We start from the raw sequence: 17,340 nt of genomic DNA on the forward strand, positions 1-17,340 counted from the left end.
CCTTTTTTAACTTCTTCTGTCTAATCTTTCACTTGTAAATTAAACCAAAAAAACCTCTTTGATATGCAAATGTGTTCTGCTGGTGTACTTGACTCACAGCTGGGTTCTAGTGTTTAACAAAAGACCCTTGTTACCTTAATGGCGCCTTGCCTTAGGCAACCTCTATGTACAGCCAGAACAGAGCAAAGAGAGAGAAAAAAAAATTTCTGGCTGCAGTTTAAAAAAAACAAACCTTCTCTCTGCTTACAAGCACCTAAAAAAAGAAAAAAATATCTACTGGCTTTTGGATTCCATTTCTATCCCACACACACTGTCGCATGTCATAGTATTCTTTCCCACATCTGAACCTTAGCGTTCAGAAAATGAGAAAATAGCATGAATCCTCTAAGCTTAATACCAGCTTAGATCTGTCATAAACAGATTGTTAAGGGTTAATGTCTCTTTTACCTGTGAAGGGTTAACAAATGGAACCAAACACCTGACCAGAGGACCAATTCAGAGACAAGATATTTTTGAATTTGGTGGAGGGAAGCTTTTGTGTGTGTTCTTTGTCTGTTTTTTTTGTTCTCTCGGGGGGTCTGAGAGAGACCAGACATTACTACAGGATTCCTAAGTTTCTGTTCAAATAGTAAGTAAAAACAGGCGGTTTAGCCTTTTTGTTTGGTTTTACTCTATTTGCAATTGTGGATCTGGCTGGTTAACTTTTATATGTGTAGTTGCTGGAAATATTTTTGATTTGTATTGGTACTGGGGGAAAGTTCTTCTAGTGTTTGGTAAGCTTTAGGACCCTGTATATTTACATCTTGAAGTTACAGAGATAATTCTTTACTTTTTCCTTTCTTTTATTAAAAGATTTCTTTATAGAGAACCTGACTGATTTTTTCTTGTTTCCCTTGTTTTATCCCGAGGGATTGGGATAACTCACCAGACTGGTGGGGGGAACGGAGGGGGAGAGGTAGAATCTCTCTCTGTTTCCTTGAATCTGGTTTGCCTCTTTGTGGAAGGGAAGGGACATGCTTCTCTGTATTGTGATTTAAAGAGGTTGGATCAGTATCTCTCAGGATAGCCCAGGGAGGGAAAGTCTGGGAGGGGGAAAGAAGGGGGAATGGTTTATCTCCTTGTTTTAAGAACGCAAGGAGTTTGGGTTCTTGGGTCCCCAGGGAAGGCTGGGGAATCAGAGTGCCCGAAAACATTATATTTTGGTGTGGCAGTGCTATCAGATTAAGCTGGTAATTAATTTAGAGGAATTCATGCAGGTACCCAAATTTTGGACGCTAAGGTTCAGATTTGGGAATTATACCTTATGACAGATCCTGTAGTGCTGCCACCAATCAGGACTTTGGGTGGAGCCCTGATTAGCTCCGGTCTCCCCAAAACCTTCCCTGGGACCCCAAGACTCAGATTCTTGAGTCTCACAACAAAAGGAAATAACCCACTTCCCTTCCCCCTCTTCTTCCTTAGAGAGAGATAAACACAGAGAGCAGATTTCCCCTCCCTGTCTTCCTTTCTCCCACCAATTCCCTGCTTCTTCCACAAGATAACAAAGATCAATTAGATTCTAAAAAAAAAAAGGAAAACTTTAATAAAAGAAGGAAAACATAAAAATGGTCTCTGTAATCAAGATGAAATTTTACAGGTTGGTTAGCTTATAAAACAATGGATAAACAGCCTTATCCAGAAAAATACAATTTACAACATTTCCAGCAACTACACATTTGCACATAAAGACAAAAACAAATAAAAAGACTGTGACCGCCTTTTTTTACTTACTCACTATTCTGAATAGGTAAGAGACTGTAGCAGGGAGATTGCAGAAACCTGCTTACCCCCTAGACCTGTCCAGGACCCAGAGAGAACTAAGCCAAACTCAAAAACGACAAACAAAGGCTTCCCTCCCTTGAGATTTGAAAATATCTTGTCTCCTGATTGGTCCCCTGGTCAGGTGTTTGGTTCCCTGTTTGTTAACCCTTTCAGGTAAGAGAGACATTAACCCTTAAATATCTGTTATGACACTCCTGCTTTTGGGATAAGATAGAGCAGAACTCAACTGCATCATCTTGTGGTGGAGGGGCTGTGTTTGCACTTTCAGCCCAGCATTGTCAAGCGAAGAAGAAGAAAGCTGGCTTCTTGCAGCAGTCCCTCTGCATGCTCTGCATCTTCAATGTAACTGTATTGTTTTTCTTTCTCCTGATAGATTGGTTGTGTTGGATGCTGTCAAGGTCCTTCCCCACTCTGAACTTTAGGTACAGATGTGGGGACTGGCATGGACCTTCTAAGCTTAATTACTAGCTTAGATCTGGTAACTCTGCCACCATCCCAGAATTTCAGTGTCTGGAACACTTCCTGTCCCCCAAAACCTTCCCCTCCCGGGCAGCCTTGAGAGGCTTTTTCACCAAGTTCCTGGTAAACACTGATCCAACCCCTTGGATCTTAACACAGAGGAGAATTTAACCATCCCCCACTCCTTTCCCCCACCAATTCCTGGTGAGTCAGATGCACAATCCCTTGGATCTTAAAACAAGGAAACAATCAGGTCTTAAAAAGAAGCTTTTAATTAAAGAAAGAAAGGTAAAAAATCATCTCTGTAAAACAAGATGTAAAAACTTTACAGGTAATCAGATTCATATAGCCAGAGGAACCCCTCTAGCCTTAGGTTCAAAGTTACAGCAAACAGAGGTAAACATCCTCTCAGCAAAAAGGAACATTTACAAGTGAGAAAACAAAAATAAAGACTAAACACCTGGCCCGGGAAAGGAGCTGAGCAGAGAGGAGGGGCTGGAGGGGGTGGTTAGTCTGGAGCTTGCTAGGGACGAGGAGTGAAGTGCAGACCTAGGGGTCTGGCTCACTGCCCCCCAGAATGGACCCGGCCGAGGGGTCTGGTTCTCTGTACCTACAAGCTCTGTTTTAGACCCTGTTCCAGTCATCGAATAAACCTCTGTTTTGCTGGCTGAGAGTCACGACTGACTGCGAAGTGGGGGTGCAGAACCCTGTGGCTTCCCCAGGACCCCGCCTGGGTGGGCTCGCGGAGGGGCAGAGGATGCTGAATGCTCCAAGGAGAGACCCAGGAGGTGAAGTCGTGTGAGCTTCTTGCCCTGAAGAAAGTCTGCTCCAAGGGAGAGGAGGCTCCCCAAAGTCCTGACTGGCTTTGTGGGGAGCAGTTCCAGAGCATCGCCCGGGGACTCCGTGACACAAGGGGCCAGAACACCTACCAGCCACAAAGTGAGACAGAACTTTTGGACAGGCCGTCTTCCAACTTGCATGGCGGGAGCCAAAAGGAGCGGTCCAAGAGGCTGCAAAAGCAGAAAGTGCAATAAAAATGAGTGATTTCAACTCTCCTCATAATGACTGAGTAAATGTTATCTCAGGGCGTAACGCAGAGAAAACATTTCTAGACACCCTGAAGGCCAGTCCTGCAACCCCTAAGGGACGAGGCAATTCTTGAGTCAGTCCTAAGTGGAGCACAGGATGTGGTCCAAGAGGTGACTATAACTGAACTGCTGGGTAAAAGCAACCACAATGTAATTAAATTTAACCGCCTTGTATTGCAAATAACACAAAAACTCCACCACGGTAACACTTCACTTGAAAAAGGGGAACAATACAAACCTTAGGAAGGCTGTTCACAAGGGTTACATGCCAGCAAGAAAGATGGGAACTATTTACAAACAGCGTAGTACTGGCTCGACTAAATGTGTACCCCATATCAGCAGCAACAATGAGAGGGCCAAAGAATCAATCTTGGCTTAACAGCCCAGGAGTAGAGGCCACGAGAAGCATCCTTTCTACTCTGGAAGTCAGATTCTAGGGAGGATAATAAGAAGGAAGCAAACTCTGGCTGGTAAGTGTGAAAGTACAGTATGGCAGCCATGGAAGAACCTGCTAAAGACAAAAAACTAACAGTAAGTTTTTTTAAGTCCCGGCAGTGGGGCCACTAGATGACATAGGTGTTAGAGGAGCACTCAAGGATGGCAAGGCCATTACAAGGATGCTAAATTAATTCTTTGGATTAGTCTTCACTGCACAGGATGTGGGGGAGATTCCCCACATACGAGCTATTCTTTCTGGGTGACGAATCTGAAGTACAGCCTGTGACAAAGTGGGAATGTTCACAATGTTTTCTCTGAATACTGTGTGGGTGCCTCAGTTTCCCCAATCCATTTCTTAAGTATCTAGGTGGTGGGATAAGGGTGTGTAATTGTTGCAGAGACTTAGAGGGCCAGTGTGATACCGTCTGCACAGAGAATGGCTGACACCCCATCTCCTGGCAACTGATGGCCTTGGCCCCTCCCCTGCAAGGTGCCAACTGAAGGTGTTTGAGAACAAAGAGATCAGGTGGCTTCCTGGCCCAAGAAAGAAAGAAAGGCCAGAGGAGGGGCTGGAGAGTTTCAGTTTGGAGCTGGCTGGGAAAATGGAGGGGGGCCAGACGGGGCTCTGGCCTCCCTGGCCCCAAGATGGACCTGACTCAGGGATCCTGTTTCCTGTACCTACAAGCTCTGTATTGGACCATGTTCCTGTCGTCTAATAAACCTTCTGTTTTACTAGCTGGCTAAAAGTCACATCTGACTGCGGAATTGGGGTGTGGAGCCCCCTGGCTTCCCCAGGAGCCCTGCCTGTGCAGACTCGCTGTGGGAAGCACACGGTGTGAGAAAGGGATGCTGAATGCTCTGAGGTCAGACCCAGGAAGGTCGAAGCTGTGGAAGCTTCTTGCCCTGGAGACAGTCTGCTCACAGAGAGGAGGCTCCCCCAGAGCCCTGCCTGGCTTTGTATGGAGTAGTTCCGGAGCGTCGCCCCGATGACTCTGTGACACAGCCCCACATGTGTCAGTAGAGGAGGTTATAGCAAAAATTACTAAATTAGATAGTAATAAATCACAAGGACCAGATGGGATTCACCCCAGAATTTGGCAGGAACTCGAATCCAGAATTGTAGGACTACTATCTACGGTGTGTAACCTAACACTGAAACTCACATCTGTCCCAGGTGGCTCGGAAGGTAGCTAATGTAACGCCAGTTTGAAAGAAGAGCTCCAGAGGTGATCCTGGCAATTACAGGCTGGTGAGTCTAACTTCAGTATAAGCCAAATTGGCAGAAACTATAATAGAACAGAATTATCAGGCACACAGATTAACATGACTTTCTGGGGAAGAGTCAACATGGCTTTTGTAAAAGGGAATTGAGCCCCAGCAACCTAGTACAATTCTTTGTGGGTGTCAGTCAAAATGGAACAAGGACCCTCAACAAAGACTTTTAAGGCAACTAAATAGAATCATAGAATATCGGGGGTGGAAGGGACCTCAGGAGGTATCTAGTCCAATCCCCTGCTCAAAGCAGGACCAATTCCCAACTAAATCATCCCAGCCAGGGCTTTGTCAAGCCTGACCTTAAAAACCTCTAAGGAAGGAGATTCCACCCCTAGGGAACCCATTCCAGTGCTTCACCACCCTCCCAGTGAAAATAGTTTCCTAATATCCACCTAACCGTCCCCCACTGCGAATATTTGAGCAATTACTCCTGTGTTCTGGTCCTGCTACCACTGAGAATCAGCGAACTCCGTCCTCTTTGGTAGTTGAAAGCAGCTATCATATCCCCCCTCACTCTTACTATTCTCTCTGCAGACTAAACAATCCCACTTCCCTCAGCTCTCCTCATAGTCATGTGCTCAGCGCCCCTCATCATTTTTGGCTGTCCTCTTGCTGCACCCTCCAATTTGTCACATCCTATCTTGTAGTGTGGGGTGTGACGAACTGGGAATGTTCTTAATGTTTCTTGAATACTGTGTTGGTGCCTCAGTTCCCCTAGGCAGTTCTTAAGTATCTAGCTGGTGAAAGGGTGGCAAAGGGAAGGGCCAGTGCACCAAATCCTGGCACTCTGTCTCCTAGCACTGATGGCCTGGGTCCTCCTACTGCAGAAGGTGCCAGCTGAAAGGTTTGGAATCAAAGGAATCAGGTGACCTCCTGGCCCGGGAAAGGAGCGAGCAGAAGGAGGGCTGGGGGGGTGGTTAGTCTGGGGCTGTGCTGGGACGCAGGAGTGAAGGCAGACTGGGGGTCCTGGCTCACCTGCCCACCAGAATGGACCCGGCCGAGGGTCCCTGGTTCTGTACCTACAAGCTCTGTGTTTAGACCCTGTTCCGATCACAATAAACCTCTGTTTTATGCGCTAAGGAGTCACGTTGACTGCAAAGTGGGGGTGCAGGACAGCCTGTGGCTTCCCCAGGACCCCCTGGGTGGGCTCAGCTGTGGAAGCACACGGAGGGGCAGAGGATGCTGAATGTCCAAGGAAGACCAGGAGGTAGAGGCCGTGTGAGCTTCTGCCCGACAAAAGTCTCGCTCCAAGGGAGAGGAGGCCCTCCCCAAGTCCTGCTGGCTGGTTGGGCAGCAGTTCCGAGCATCCCCGGGACTTCCGTGACATGGGGCCCAAAAACTGGAACACAGCAAACTCCAGATGAGGCCTCAACCATACCGAATAGAGGAAATGATCACATCCCTCGATCTGCTGGAAAAGCCCCTACTTATACAGCCCAGAAATGCTCTAGCCTTCTTGGCAACAAAGGGCACAGCTGCTGATTCTCATATCCACTTCTCCGTCCACTGTAACCCCTAGGCCCTTTCTGCAGAACATGATCGCCCTAGCCATCGTCCCTAGTCTGTATCATAGGGCTACCAGGAAAGGGCCTGTCATGAATCAGGAACTGGTACAAGTATGAAATAGTGGGAATAGATGGTCAGTTTCCATGAAGAGAGGTAAACAGCAGGAATTCCGCCATTACGCTCCCTGGCCAGAGGCTCTGCACAGGGACCAGGGCGTGTCAAACATATAATTAATGATCTGGAAAAAGGGGTTAAACAGTGAGGCTGAAATTCAGAGATGAATAGAAAAATTCCTCACCACTATTTTCAAGGTCAAAGCAGATGTCATCAGACGTCACCATGTTGGGGGTTCTACAGTACAAAACTGTTCAGTGTTATACCAGTCGCTCGTGCATGTTCCCATCTGCGTGCTGCTCCGGCTTCTCTGCAAGATTGATGGCACACGCAAAACCCAAAGAAGAACCCCCGTCATAAATATGATAGCTAAGGGTTAATGTTCTTTTACCTTAAAAGGTTAAACAAAGGGAACCAAAGCACCTGACCAAGAGGACAAATCAGGAACCGGATTTTTTCAAAAAGCTCAAGGGGAGGGAATTTTGTGGGTCTGTGTCTTTGTCCTGGCTCTCCAGCTAATGAGAGGGATTTTTCTATCTCAAGCTCTAAATTCTTCATTTCAAAGTGTAAGTACAGAAGGTAGAAAAAACAATAGCTGTGTATGTTTTTTTTTTGGTTATTTTTTACATGTGTGTAAGTTGCTGGAAATGGTTAAATTGTATCTCTTTTGAAATAAAGGCTTGTTTATGCATATTTTCTTTTAAGCAATGACTCTGTATAATTGTCACCTTGATAACAGAAGATATTTTTATGTCTTTTCTTTCTTTTATATAAAGCTTTCTTTTTAAAACCTGTTGAAGTTTTTCGCTGGTTAAGGCTAAAGGAACGAAGGGAAGGGAATCTCTTTTGGGCTTAGCTTGACTAAGGTTGAAAAATGCATAGCCTCAGGGGAAGAAGAGGGGGGGGGGTAATTGCCTCTCTGTTTTGCATTCCAAGGAAGTTTAAGTACAGTATCGCCCAGGAAACCCAGGGAGGAGAGCTGGGGATGAGAATAAAGAGGAGGCAAGGGGAGGAAGGTTAACTTTCCTTTGTTTGTGAGACTCAGAGCTCTGAGTCTTGGGGGTCTCCCAAGAGAAGGTGGGGATGGGAGACCAGAGAGGGAGTCAGGCCCTGGAAATTCCTGGCTGGTGGCAGCGAGATCAGATCCAAGCTGGTAATTAAGCTTGGAGGTTCATGCTAAGCACCCAGATTTTGGACGCTAAGGTCCAGATTTGGGAGAAAGGCTTATGATACCTCCAGTGACCACAGACTCTGATAAGGTACCAAGGCACACGGCCAGGTTTATTGTCAAACGAAGCACAATAACAGTTCCCTGCACACTCTACAGGACATACTATGAATATGTGCCCCCAGCAATGGATCAGCTCAGTCAGTGACGGGACTTTCCACAGCCCCCTAGGCTGGACAAAGACACCGCCCCAGGGGTGTGTTCTTATACACAGGTACAAACAAGTTACACATCACTCCTGATGTGCCGAGGTACAAGCCCTCTGCGTGTTGGGGTGCTGCCTCTCCCCTGGTACAGGTTGGTTCAAACAAACAAGTCTCTCCATTGTATTATCCTTTTGACCCTGTCGTCTTTAGGATGGGTCGGCCTCTTCCTCGTTATATCTGTGGAATGTCTTCGTCCCAGACTGTTCTGGTGCCATCCTGGCCCGTGTTTATCCTATTAGTGCTTGATCCCCTTTAGATACGTGTAATGTAATATCTCATTGGAAGGTGACAGGGCCAGACAGAGTTAATTACCTCCCAGACTGACCTGACCCAAGGCCCAACTTTAGAGACTGGTTAGGAAGATCTGTAAATGAACAGAGCTTTGAAATGCAGCTGGCATTGTTAGAGGTAGAAGGGGAGCTGTTTGCTCAGGGCTTGGGATGTAACAAACAGGTGTTGTCTATCACTAGAGCTTTGATTCAAAGATCAAAAAAGGAATATTAACATTCAGAAAGACACTTGAGGGAAAAAGTATTATTGTCTATGTGTCTCTTTGAAGGTTGTGGTAACCTGTATCTGAACTGTTTAATGGATAAATTATTCTGTGCTAATTGCCAGGATGTGTGGGAGAAGGAGTTAAGCCTATTGTTTTCTCAGGCTGAAAGGCTGCTGGAAATGTATAAAAACCCTGGGACACGATCCTGCTTCATCTCAGATCTGCTTTGAGTTTCAAGAGGGGGAAACCTTAAGCCACATGGATTGAGATCCCCAGTCACTGACTGGAGCCACGCTGAATATGGAAATTTGACTGTAACCTATGAACTATTTCTAGAAGGACTTTTGGCAACTACAAGCTCATCTCTGCTGTGTCAAGTCTGTCTGTATATTGATCTTTTAACCAACTCTCTCTCTCTTATTTTGTAATAAATTTTAGTTTAGTTAATAAGAATTGACTATAGCGTGTATTTTGGGTAAGATCTAAGTTATAATTGGACCTGGGTGTGTGGCTGATCCTTTGGAGTTGGAAGAACCTTTTCATTTATATGATGAGATAAGATGTTCTGTAATCATCAGCATATCTGACAGGTGTGCCTGGACAGAGGCCTGAGGCTGGGCACTTTAAGGGAACCGCGTTGTTTGAACTTCTAAGTAACCAGGGGCGGCTCTAGGTATTTTGCTGCTCCAAGCACTGCAGGCAGGCTGCCTTTGGCGGCTTGCCTATGGGAGGTCCCCCGTCCCATGGATTCGGTGGCATGCCTACGGGGAGGTCCGCCAAAGCCGCGGGACCAGCGGACCCTCCGCAGGCATGCTGCCGAAGACAACCTGCCTGCCGCCCTCATAGGGAGCGGCAGAGCGCCCCCATGGCTTGCTGCCCCAAGCACGCGCTTGGTGTGCTGGTGCCTGGAGCTGCCCCGTAAGCAACCAGTGAGGTGCTACAGAAGCTGTTCTGTGCTGGTTGGTAAATCTAAGTATTGGAATAACAACCAGCGTTTGGGGTTTGTCTGCCCCATTTCGTTTGCAGTTCACCCTGATCGAGTGACCTCAGCTGGCTCCCACGGGCAGCACTGTCACAACATCCAATTAGCACCCTTCTCCTTGCCAGCTTCTGTGAGCAGGGCTTGCCTCTGGCTCACAGCCTAACTTTGCTCCATGTTAGCAAAGCCTTGAGCATTACTTTGGTTCAGGCCTCATCCCAGGCCTCTGATACTGAGGGATTATGTCTCAGGGCCTCATCTTACTAAAGCAGAGGGTGAAGAGTTCAGAGTCACAGAATCTCAGGGTTGGGAGGGACCTCAGGAGGTATCTAGTCCTACCCCCTGCTCAAAGCAGGACCAGTCCCCAGATTTTTGCCCCAGATCCCTAAATGGCCCCCCAACGGATCTCACAGAACTGGGTGACCGGGCAACAAAATGGCAAATGAATTTCAGTGGCCCTAAATGCAAAGAACTTGACTGAAAAATACACCCACCCACCCACCTGCAGGTCTCGAATAGGTTTTTTTCTAAACAAACTCTTACCACAATCTTGGACTCATTGTGGACAGTTCTCGGAAAACTTCAGCTCAGTACACAGCAGCAGAGAAAGAAGTGAACAGAATGTGAAGACCCGTTAGCAAAGAGATAGAAACTAAAACAGAAAGTAGCATACTCCCACGATGTAAATCCATGGCCTGCCAGCCCCTGGAAGCCTGAGCCCAGCTCTGGGCCTGCCATTCAAAAAGGATAGAACAGCTGCAGAAACAATTCAGCAAAGGGCAAAAAGATCAATCATATGGAAAGACTAAAAAGCTTCACTTGATTCAGTGCAGAAAAGCGGTGACTAAAAAGGGGTACAACTGAGCTGTATAAAACCCTGAATGGTGTCAAAAGAATGAAAAGCGAAGGATTATTTAATGTTGCCCCTCCTTCAAGACCGGGGGTATTATTCTGACAAAATGAAACAGGCCACAGGTTGAATATAAACAAGAGGCACATACTGAAAATGGGGTATGCAGTTTCAGGGTCATTGTGACGGCAAAAAGAATCAATAGTTAAAAGAAGTTCCTAGAGGATGGTGTTATGAAGGGTTATTAGAAAAGCTGTTCAGGGCTGGAACCGCTAAACTTCTCACTGCCAGCACCAGAGATGGGACCGCAAAGAGGGAACGCCCTAGAAGTGCCCTCTCCTGCTGTAACATTGGGTCTGGCCAAAAAGCCCCCCTAAGGGCAGACTGCAGAGCAGGGGGCACACAGAAGTGCTGTAACAGACAGCAACTGCCACTGACAATGCTCAGTGCCTGGGAGATTCTGCACTGAAAAATTTTAAAATTCTGCATATTTTGGCTGTCAAAATAATGCATTATGGTCATGCCAGTTTCAATTATTTTGGTAATTTATTTCAAAATACCTGTCAGCAAGTGTCTGTAACAACACAGACCAAAAAAAAAAAAAAAATTCCTTACTAGGCACAATACAGATGAGTAATAATTCATTGAAACCACAGAACCGTTTTTCCCACACCCCTCAGCAGCAGTGCAAAGGCCGGGGGGAGTCGGGGTAACGGAGGAACTGAGGGAGAGGGAAGTAAATTGCTGGGAAGAAGCCTGGGTGTGAACTTGGTGGGTTGTTGGGTGTGGGTGGGAGACGTATGGAACAGGGTGTTTAGGGGGAGAGGGGGGCAGGGAGGGATTGTTAGGGAGGTTCCCCCATGCAGCCCCTGGCCAACCACTAGCCTCTCCCATCCAGTCAGGCACATCTGCCTCCGTCCCCACGTGGCCCTGCACCCCCCCCTTCGGTGCCTTGCTCAATGGGGTCACCACCCTGGCTCTGAGCCCACCCCCCGTCTGTCCCCCCAACAGCCCCACTGCCCTGTTCTTTGACGAATGCAGCCGCTGCTGGCTGTCCTGGTGCCACAACAGCCCCTGGTGGCTGGAAGGCAGAACTGCAGTGCTTCTTGGGAGGAAAAAATTCTGCCCTGGACATGAAGTCTGCACACACACAGGGGTGCAGGATTCCCCAGGAGTAAATGCTTCATGGCAGGAGATGAGCGAGTACGGAGCACAGCTTCTGAGCTCTGTCCACCTTTACTGACCAAGATGAGGGGGAAGCACGAACGCAGCTCCCCACGACAAGTCATGCAGCTGAGTTTCCTACCTGTGGGTATATTGCAGGGGTCACCAACCCATCATGCACTGGATGAGCCTTACCCTGGGCAAACCCCCAGGGGCAGTGCCAGACTCTTCCCTCTGTGGGGGCTAAGGTGGGCTAGACAGAAAATTGGAGGGGTGCCCTGCCCCATCCGTGACCCCACCCACTGCTCCTCCCCCAGCAAGTGCCAGCCCCGCCGCCTCATCTCCCCCTGAGGCCCCACCCCCTTGGCCAGGTCAGAGGCAGAGCCGGGCAGTGCAGGGGGCTGCTGTTCTGGCTGGAGCCATGGTACCGGTGGCCTTGGTGCGCCTCCTTCTCCTCCTGCTGTTGGTTGTGCCTGAGGCCCTGGGGCTGCAGATGCTCCTCATCTCCCCACTGCCCTTCGACTGCTCGCAGCCCGTAAGAGCCACTCGGGTTGGGAGCCTGGCTCTAGGGCTGGCAAAGCCCTTGGGGAGCAGCGAGTGCAGGGGGCTGTGGGGAGCTGCAGAGCCTCCAGCTGCCCTGGGCGATGTCTTGTGAGTTGAGTCCCAGATCTTATGCTTCAGCGATTCAGCTGGTCTCCTGCAGGCATCAGGAAAGACAGAGCCCTCCCCTGGTGTATTCTGGGCATTATTTCTCCAGTGTCAGCGACTGGCCATGCCTGGAGATGGGCCCCCACCAGGATGGCTCAACAAATTGTCCTTCACAGATGCTCGGCTGGTGCATCCTGCTCACATGAGCAGGGTCAAAATGCCCATTTTGGGGGTCAGGAAGGAATTTTACTGTAGAGACCTTGTTTTTTTCCCCACTTATCAGACCCCACCCCCCACGATCTCCATGTCACCTGTAGCTGGGGCTGACCCTCCATCCCCAAGCCCCAAGTCACCCACAGCTGGTGCAGTGCAGGGCTCCTCCCAGACACTGTCCAAAGCCTGTAGGTCCGTGACTTTGAGGAGGTGGGGAAGGTGGTCAGACCCAGAAGCCTCCACTCCATGGGGGACCTTGCAGGCCAGCACTCATATCCTGCTCCAAGAAAATCTGTGCTCAGGGAGGGGGCTGCTGCCCCAGCCACGGGCTCCACACACAGCTTGCTGCAGGAGACAAACCATGAGGGGGCAGGGCAGAGAGATTAGGGCAGCTGAGCCTGGGGTGGGACTAGGCGGGGTGCTCCGGGAATGAGCTTTGCCTGGGGCTGAGGAGCTGGGTCTCCCCCATGGCAGAGAACGGGGGGTGCTGAAGGCAGCTGGACTGTCCCAAGGCGCTGAAGGTGATGCTATGGAGCCAGCACACGGCACCACGCCAAGTTCAGTGGCTGGGCAGAAGCCCCCGTGCAGGTCCCCCAGCCCGGACTCTGCCCTTTCCCTGTCCTGCAGGAGGGGTTCAGGAGGCCTTGGCTTTCCGGCGCTGGCTGCCCCAGGCCAGGAGGGACAGGGTGGTCGTCACAGCTCCCAGGGTCCCATAGAAGAGCAGTAGGGGAAAGGTGCCCTGCAAAGCAAAGCCAGTGGGTGAGAAGTGCTGGGGGGGAGGGGAGTGTCTGCTCCCCCCACTGAGGCCTTGTGCTGCTGCCCCCAGCTCAGCGCGTATCTCCGGCCCTGGGGGCTGGCCCAGAGGAGATTCCAGCCCTGGCTCGAGCTGCAGCAGCTCCTCCGCAGCCAAGCGAGCAGCCATTGCATGCGGCTGGCCAGATCCCCTGCAGCCTCCCAGCCACCACACCCTGAAGCCAGAGCTCCTGCAGCAGCCGCCATGCCCTGAGCCCCCTACTGCTCAAGAGACCAGATGCTACAGGGGAGAGTCCGGATGGCCCCTGTACTGCACGCACCCCCCTCCACCCATGATGCATCTCCCCCGAGCAGAGATGGGCACCTGCCCCGCCCAACACACGGCCCAGGCCCCCCGGCCCCTCACCTCACGCAGACACTTGTAGCCATGGTAGCTCCCTGAGCACAGGCACTGGACAAGCCCGGGTCCGTCGGGGCTGCACTGGGAGTTCTCTGGGCACAGCCAGGCTGAGCAGAACAAGACAGGAGAGGAGGTTGGAACCGGGGCTGGGCCAAGGCCCCCATGCCGCAGCAGGCAGCTACATGCAGACAGTGTGGAGAAAGCCTAGCTCCCAGGGAGGGTGGCCAGGGCAGCCCTTGCAGTAGTCCCTGCCTCAGCGGGGTTCAGGGAACTGAAGGGTGAGAGAACAGGCCCAGCCTGGTGGGGGAGCGCAGAGCCAGGTTGCCAAGGGCAGGGGTGGTGCCGGGCATAGGCTGGGCGGTGGGGGCTGTATTTCTGTTGCAGATGGTGGCAGGGGAGCCATGCTCTGGACACCTGCCTGGGACACCCTGCCCCTGGTGCCTCCCAGTTCAGCTGCCATGGGCTCTTTCCAGCCTGGGGCCTCAGGGGAGCTGTTCTGGGGGCCCTCCCCACCTATCCCAGGCCCCCCAGTACTGAGCCCCTCTCCCCACACTGTACCAAGCTCCCCCGAGCTGTTGCAGAGGTTCCTCTGTCCCTGGCAGGTCCGGCTGTCCCCGTGGGTGGTGTTGAGGTCCCAGGCCATGCTCCCTCCAGGGCACTCCAGGGCACGCGGCAGGGATCTGGACAAGAGACAGTCAGAGGTGGGGTTTGGAGCATCCGGCCACCTGCAGGGCAGGGCAGCTCTGAGCAGTGGAAGGGGCTCAGGGCGGATCCCTATTGCCCCACACTGGAGACCCCACCGGCTTCCCAGGAACCAGCAGCTAAGCTCCATACGGAGTTGCAGGTGTGTGTGTGGGGAGAGTCAGCCGGGGCCCCTAAGCCCCTTTCCCCCCACTCTCCCCATTGAGCCCCTGTCCCTGCCCCACTTTTCCCCCCAGCAGGACAGCACTGGTGCCCTCCCTGCCCCCAGGGCTGCAGGCCCCACCCAGCCCAGCACTCACATGCTCTGCAGCCTGGTGAAGCCCTGGAAGGAGGCGTTGGGGATGTTCTCCAAGGGGTTCTCAGTCAGGTCACTGCAAACAGACAGATCCCACGGCATTAACACTCCATTCCCAGGGCTGCCCAGCACCCTGGGAGAACAGGGCGCACCCAGGCCAAGTGCTCTCCCTGGGCTGAGGTTGTCTCCCCTCCTCTTCCCTCCCCAGGCAAGGACTCAGAGACCTGGCCCTGCCCCCACCCTGTTCAGAGACCTCGGGCGAGTCTCTGCCCCACCTGGGTCAGTCTTGTCTCCCTTCCCACCCAGCCTGGTCCAGTCAAACTGGGACCGTCCATCCCAGGGAGAGTAGTGCCCAGCATGACGGGACCCTCTAGGTCAAAGAGGGAGGCTGTAGCAGGGGCTGGGCAAGCAGGTGCACCAGGCCACCCCCCAACTCCTGGGGAGGATCCCCCAGCATTCCCCTGCCCTCACTCCTGCAGGGGAGAGGGAATGGGGAGAGGGTTGCACTGCAGGGACATGCCATGGTTAACTGAGGGGGAGGTAGCGTAACACCCCCTCCCAGAAGGCGCCAGCCCAGCGCAGCTCCCACGTGGATGGGCATATGGACTTCAGAGCAGCCAGCTGGGCAGGAGGGAGGGGATGCTGGAGCGGGGTTCAGACACCAAGCTATTCCCCCAGCAGAGCGGGGCCTGGCTGGGGGAGCCCCGAGGAGGGGCTGGGAGCTTCGCTGCTCCCCAGCAGATACTGTTCCTCCCAGGGAGCTCGGAACAAGCTCACGCTTGTGCTGAGAGGGGAAGGTCTAGCGCCCCCCCCAACTCTTCGCCAACAGCCTGGGGGAGATGGGGAATTCAGCAGGCCCCGAGCCAGAGGAGCACAGGAGGTCTGGGGCTTGCACCCAGCCTGTCCCCAGCAAGGAGCTCCCTCCCCACCCCTCGCTCTAGAGCTTGAATTCCCAGGCCTCCCTACAGCCCCCACATGGGGTGGCTGGACTCACATGACAACAGCAGTGCTGGCATCTGGGAACCCAGCACAGAGGGACAGCAGGGAGCAGTTGCCCAGATCCAGCCTGGGGAGAGCAGAACAGTCAGAGGCACTGGGAGCCCCAGTACACCTCCCAAAATGTTATCCCCCTCCCCCACCCCTTCCTTCTCCCACCTGCCCTGCACACGACTCCATCCACCCCCCAGCCTCCTTCCTTCTCCATGCACCCCAAGGCCTCCATCCCCCCCTGCACACCACTCCATACACCCCCCACCCTTCTCCATGCACCCCGAGGCCTCCACCTCCTCATCCATAGCCTTGTTCTAGGCAGGCGCAAGGCTGGACGCTCTGAGCTGAGCTCCTGCGGCCATGCTAGGCAGGGCTGCCCCATGGAGGGCTCTGCTGCCTTTCTCACTCAGGAGTAGGGGACTCTGCTGTTGCCAGTAGGATTCCAGGTTCTTCCCACTAGCACTTGGTTCTTCCAGGATGCACGGACTCAGGTGGTGTCATCTGGGGGGGGGCTGCTTCCTGCCCCCCAGGAACTCAGCAGGTAGGGGTGAGGCACCCCCCTGCCCAAGTCTGTGCCTCTCCTAGCTATCTCACAACCAGCTGCCCCCTCAGCCTGGTAGCAGAGACCCACTGGGGCCCTGGCGCTGCCAATGCCCAGCAGGTAACCTCTGGGGGCATCCAGGCTGCCCCACGGCTGGGCTCATGTTGGTCTCACTGGCTTGGGGGCTGAGTGTGCCCAGAGCCGGCTGCCCGGCCAGGCACAGGGCAATGACCAGCACCAAGCAGACGGGAAGTAGGGGAAGGATGGGGTGGGCCTCGTCCCGCTCGCTCACTCACCCCACGATGACGCCTGGCTCCGGCTCCGGCTCCCTGCTGAGACAGCAGCGCCCCTGCAGCTCCAAGGCCGGGCGCGCCGCGCAGTAACTGGCCACGCTGGAGCCGTTCCGCACCGGGCCCGGGCAGCAGCTGCATAGCTGGGGGGTGGGGGGAACAGGAGAAGTCAGGGGAGGAGCAGGCCCTCAAACTGCACCCACCCCCCGCTGTGCCTGGCCCCGCTCCGGGACCCAGCCTGAGGCCTGCAGGGCTGATCCCAGCCCGCATCTGTCTGAGCTCAGCCTGGCCCCGCCACTACCGGATCGGACCGCGCCAAGCCCTCCCCAGGCAGCGTCCGCTCAGAGCGCGGTGCCCTTGGCACCACCGGATCAGGGACCCGGCACCACCGGACCGGACCGCGCCAGCGCCCCCAGGCAGTGTCCGGATCGGATTGGACGGCGCCAGCCCCCCCCAGGCAGTGTCCGGAGGGGATCGGACCGGACCGCGCCAGCCCCCCCCAGCAGTGTCCGGACAGGGACCCGGCACCACCGGCCCGGCCCGGCCTCTCTCACCGCGCTCCGCCCCGCCGCGCCGCCCCGCCAGGCCGCCAGCCCGAGCAGCAGCCGCAGGACCCAGGCGCAGGGTCCAGGTCTCCCCATCTCCCCTTCGGCAGCCCCACGTGACCGGGGTCATGTGACGTGGACGCAGCTCAGGCGTCACATGATCGCACCTGGCACGTCACGTGACAGCTCCCTCCGGGCCCCACCACGCCGGCCCCGCCCCCAGACCCTGAGCCCGCGGCCCCGCCCCCGCCGCCCTGGGGGCGGGGTCTCGACATGTAACCCGGCTGCAGCCGCGTGACCCCGGGGATGGGACCAGGGTGTGACCCCCCCCTGTACCCC

General features: G+C 53.2%; 1 protein-coding gene across 2 annotated transcripts; it reads right to left on the reverse strand.

The window, feature by feature from the left end:
- Positions 1–10,987: 10,987 nt before the first annotated feature.
- ATRAID (all-trans retinoic acid induced differentiation factor) lies at positions 10,988–17,170 on the reverse strand. 2 transcript variants are annotated; one of them, XM_075063532.1, is made up of 7 exons: positions 17,011–17,170; positions 16,463–16,599; positions 15,630–15,701; positions 14,640–14,711; positions 14,197–14,318; positions 13,645–13,745; positions 10,988–13,224 (listed from the first exon to the last, which is right to left on the reverse strand). In XM_075063532.1, the coding sequence occupies exons 1-7, from the start codon at positions 17,095–17,097 to the stop codon at positions 13,120–13,122; spliced, it is 696 nt and encodes a 231-aa protein (XP_074919633.1). In that variant the 5' UTR covers positions 17,098–17,170; the 3' UTR covers positions 10,988–13,119. The 2 variants fall into 2 exon arrangements, with proteins under 2 accessions (XP_074919633.1, XP_074919632.1); XM_075063531.1 differs by lacking the exon at positions 13,645–13,745 and having other exon boundaries at positions 11,952–13,224.
- Positions 17,171–17,340: the final 170 nt, after the last annotated feature.

Source organism: Chelonoidis abingdonii, chromosome 3 (genome assembly GCF_003597395.2).
Source record: "Chelonoidis abingdonii isolate Lonesome George chromosome 3, CheloAbing_2.0, whole genome shotgun sequence".
Classification (NCBI taxonomy): Eukaryota; Metazoa; Chordata; order Testudines; family Testudinidae; genus Chelonoidis; species Chelonoidis abingdonii.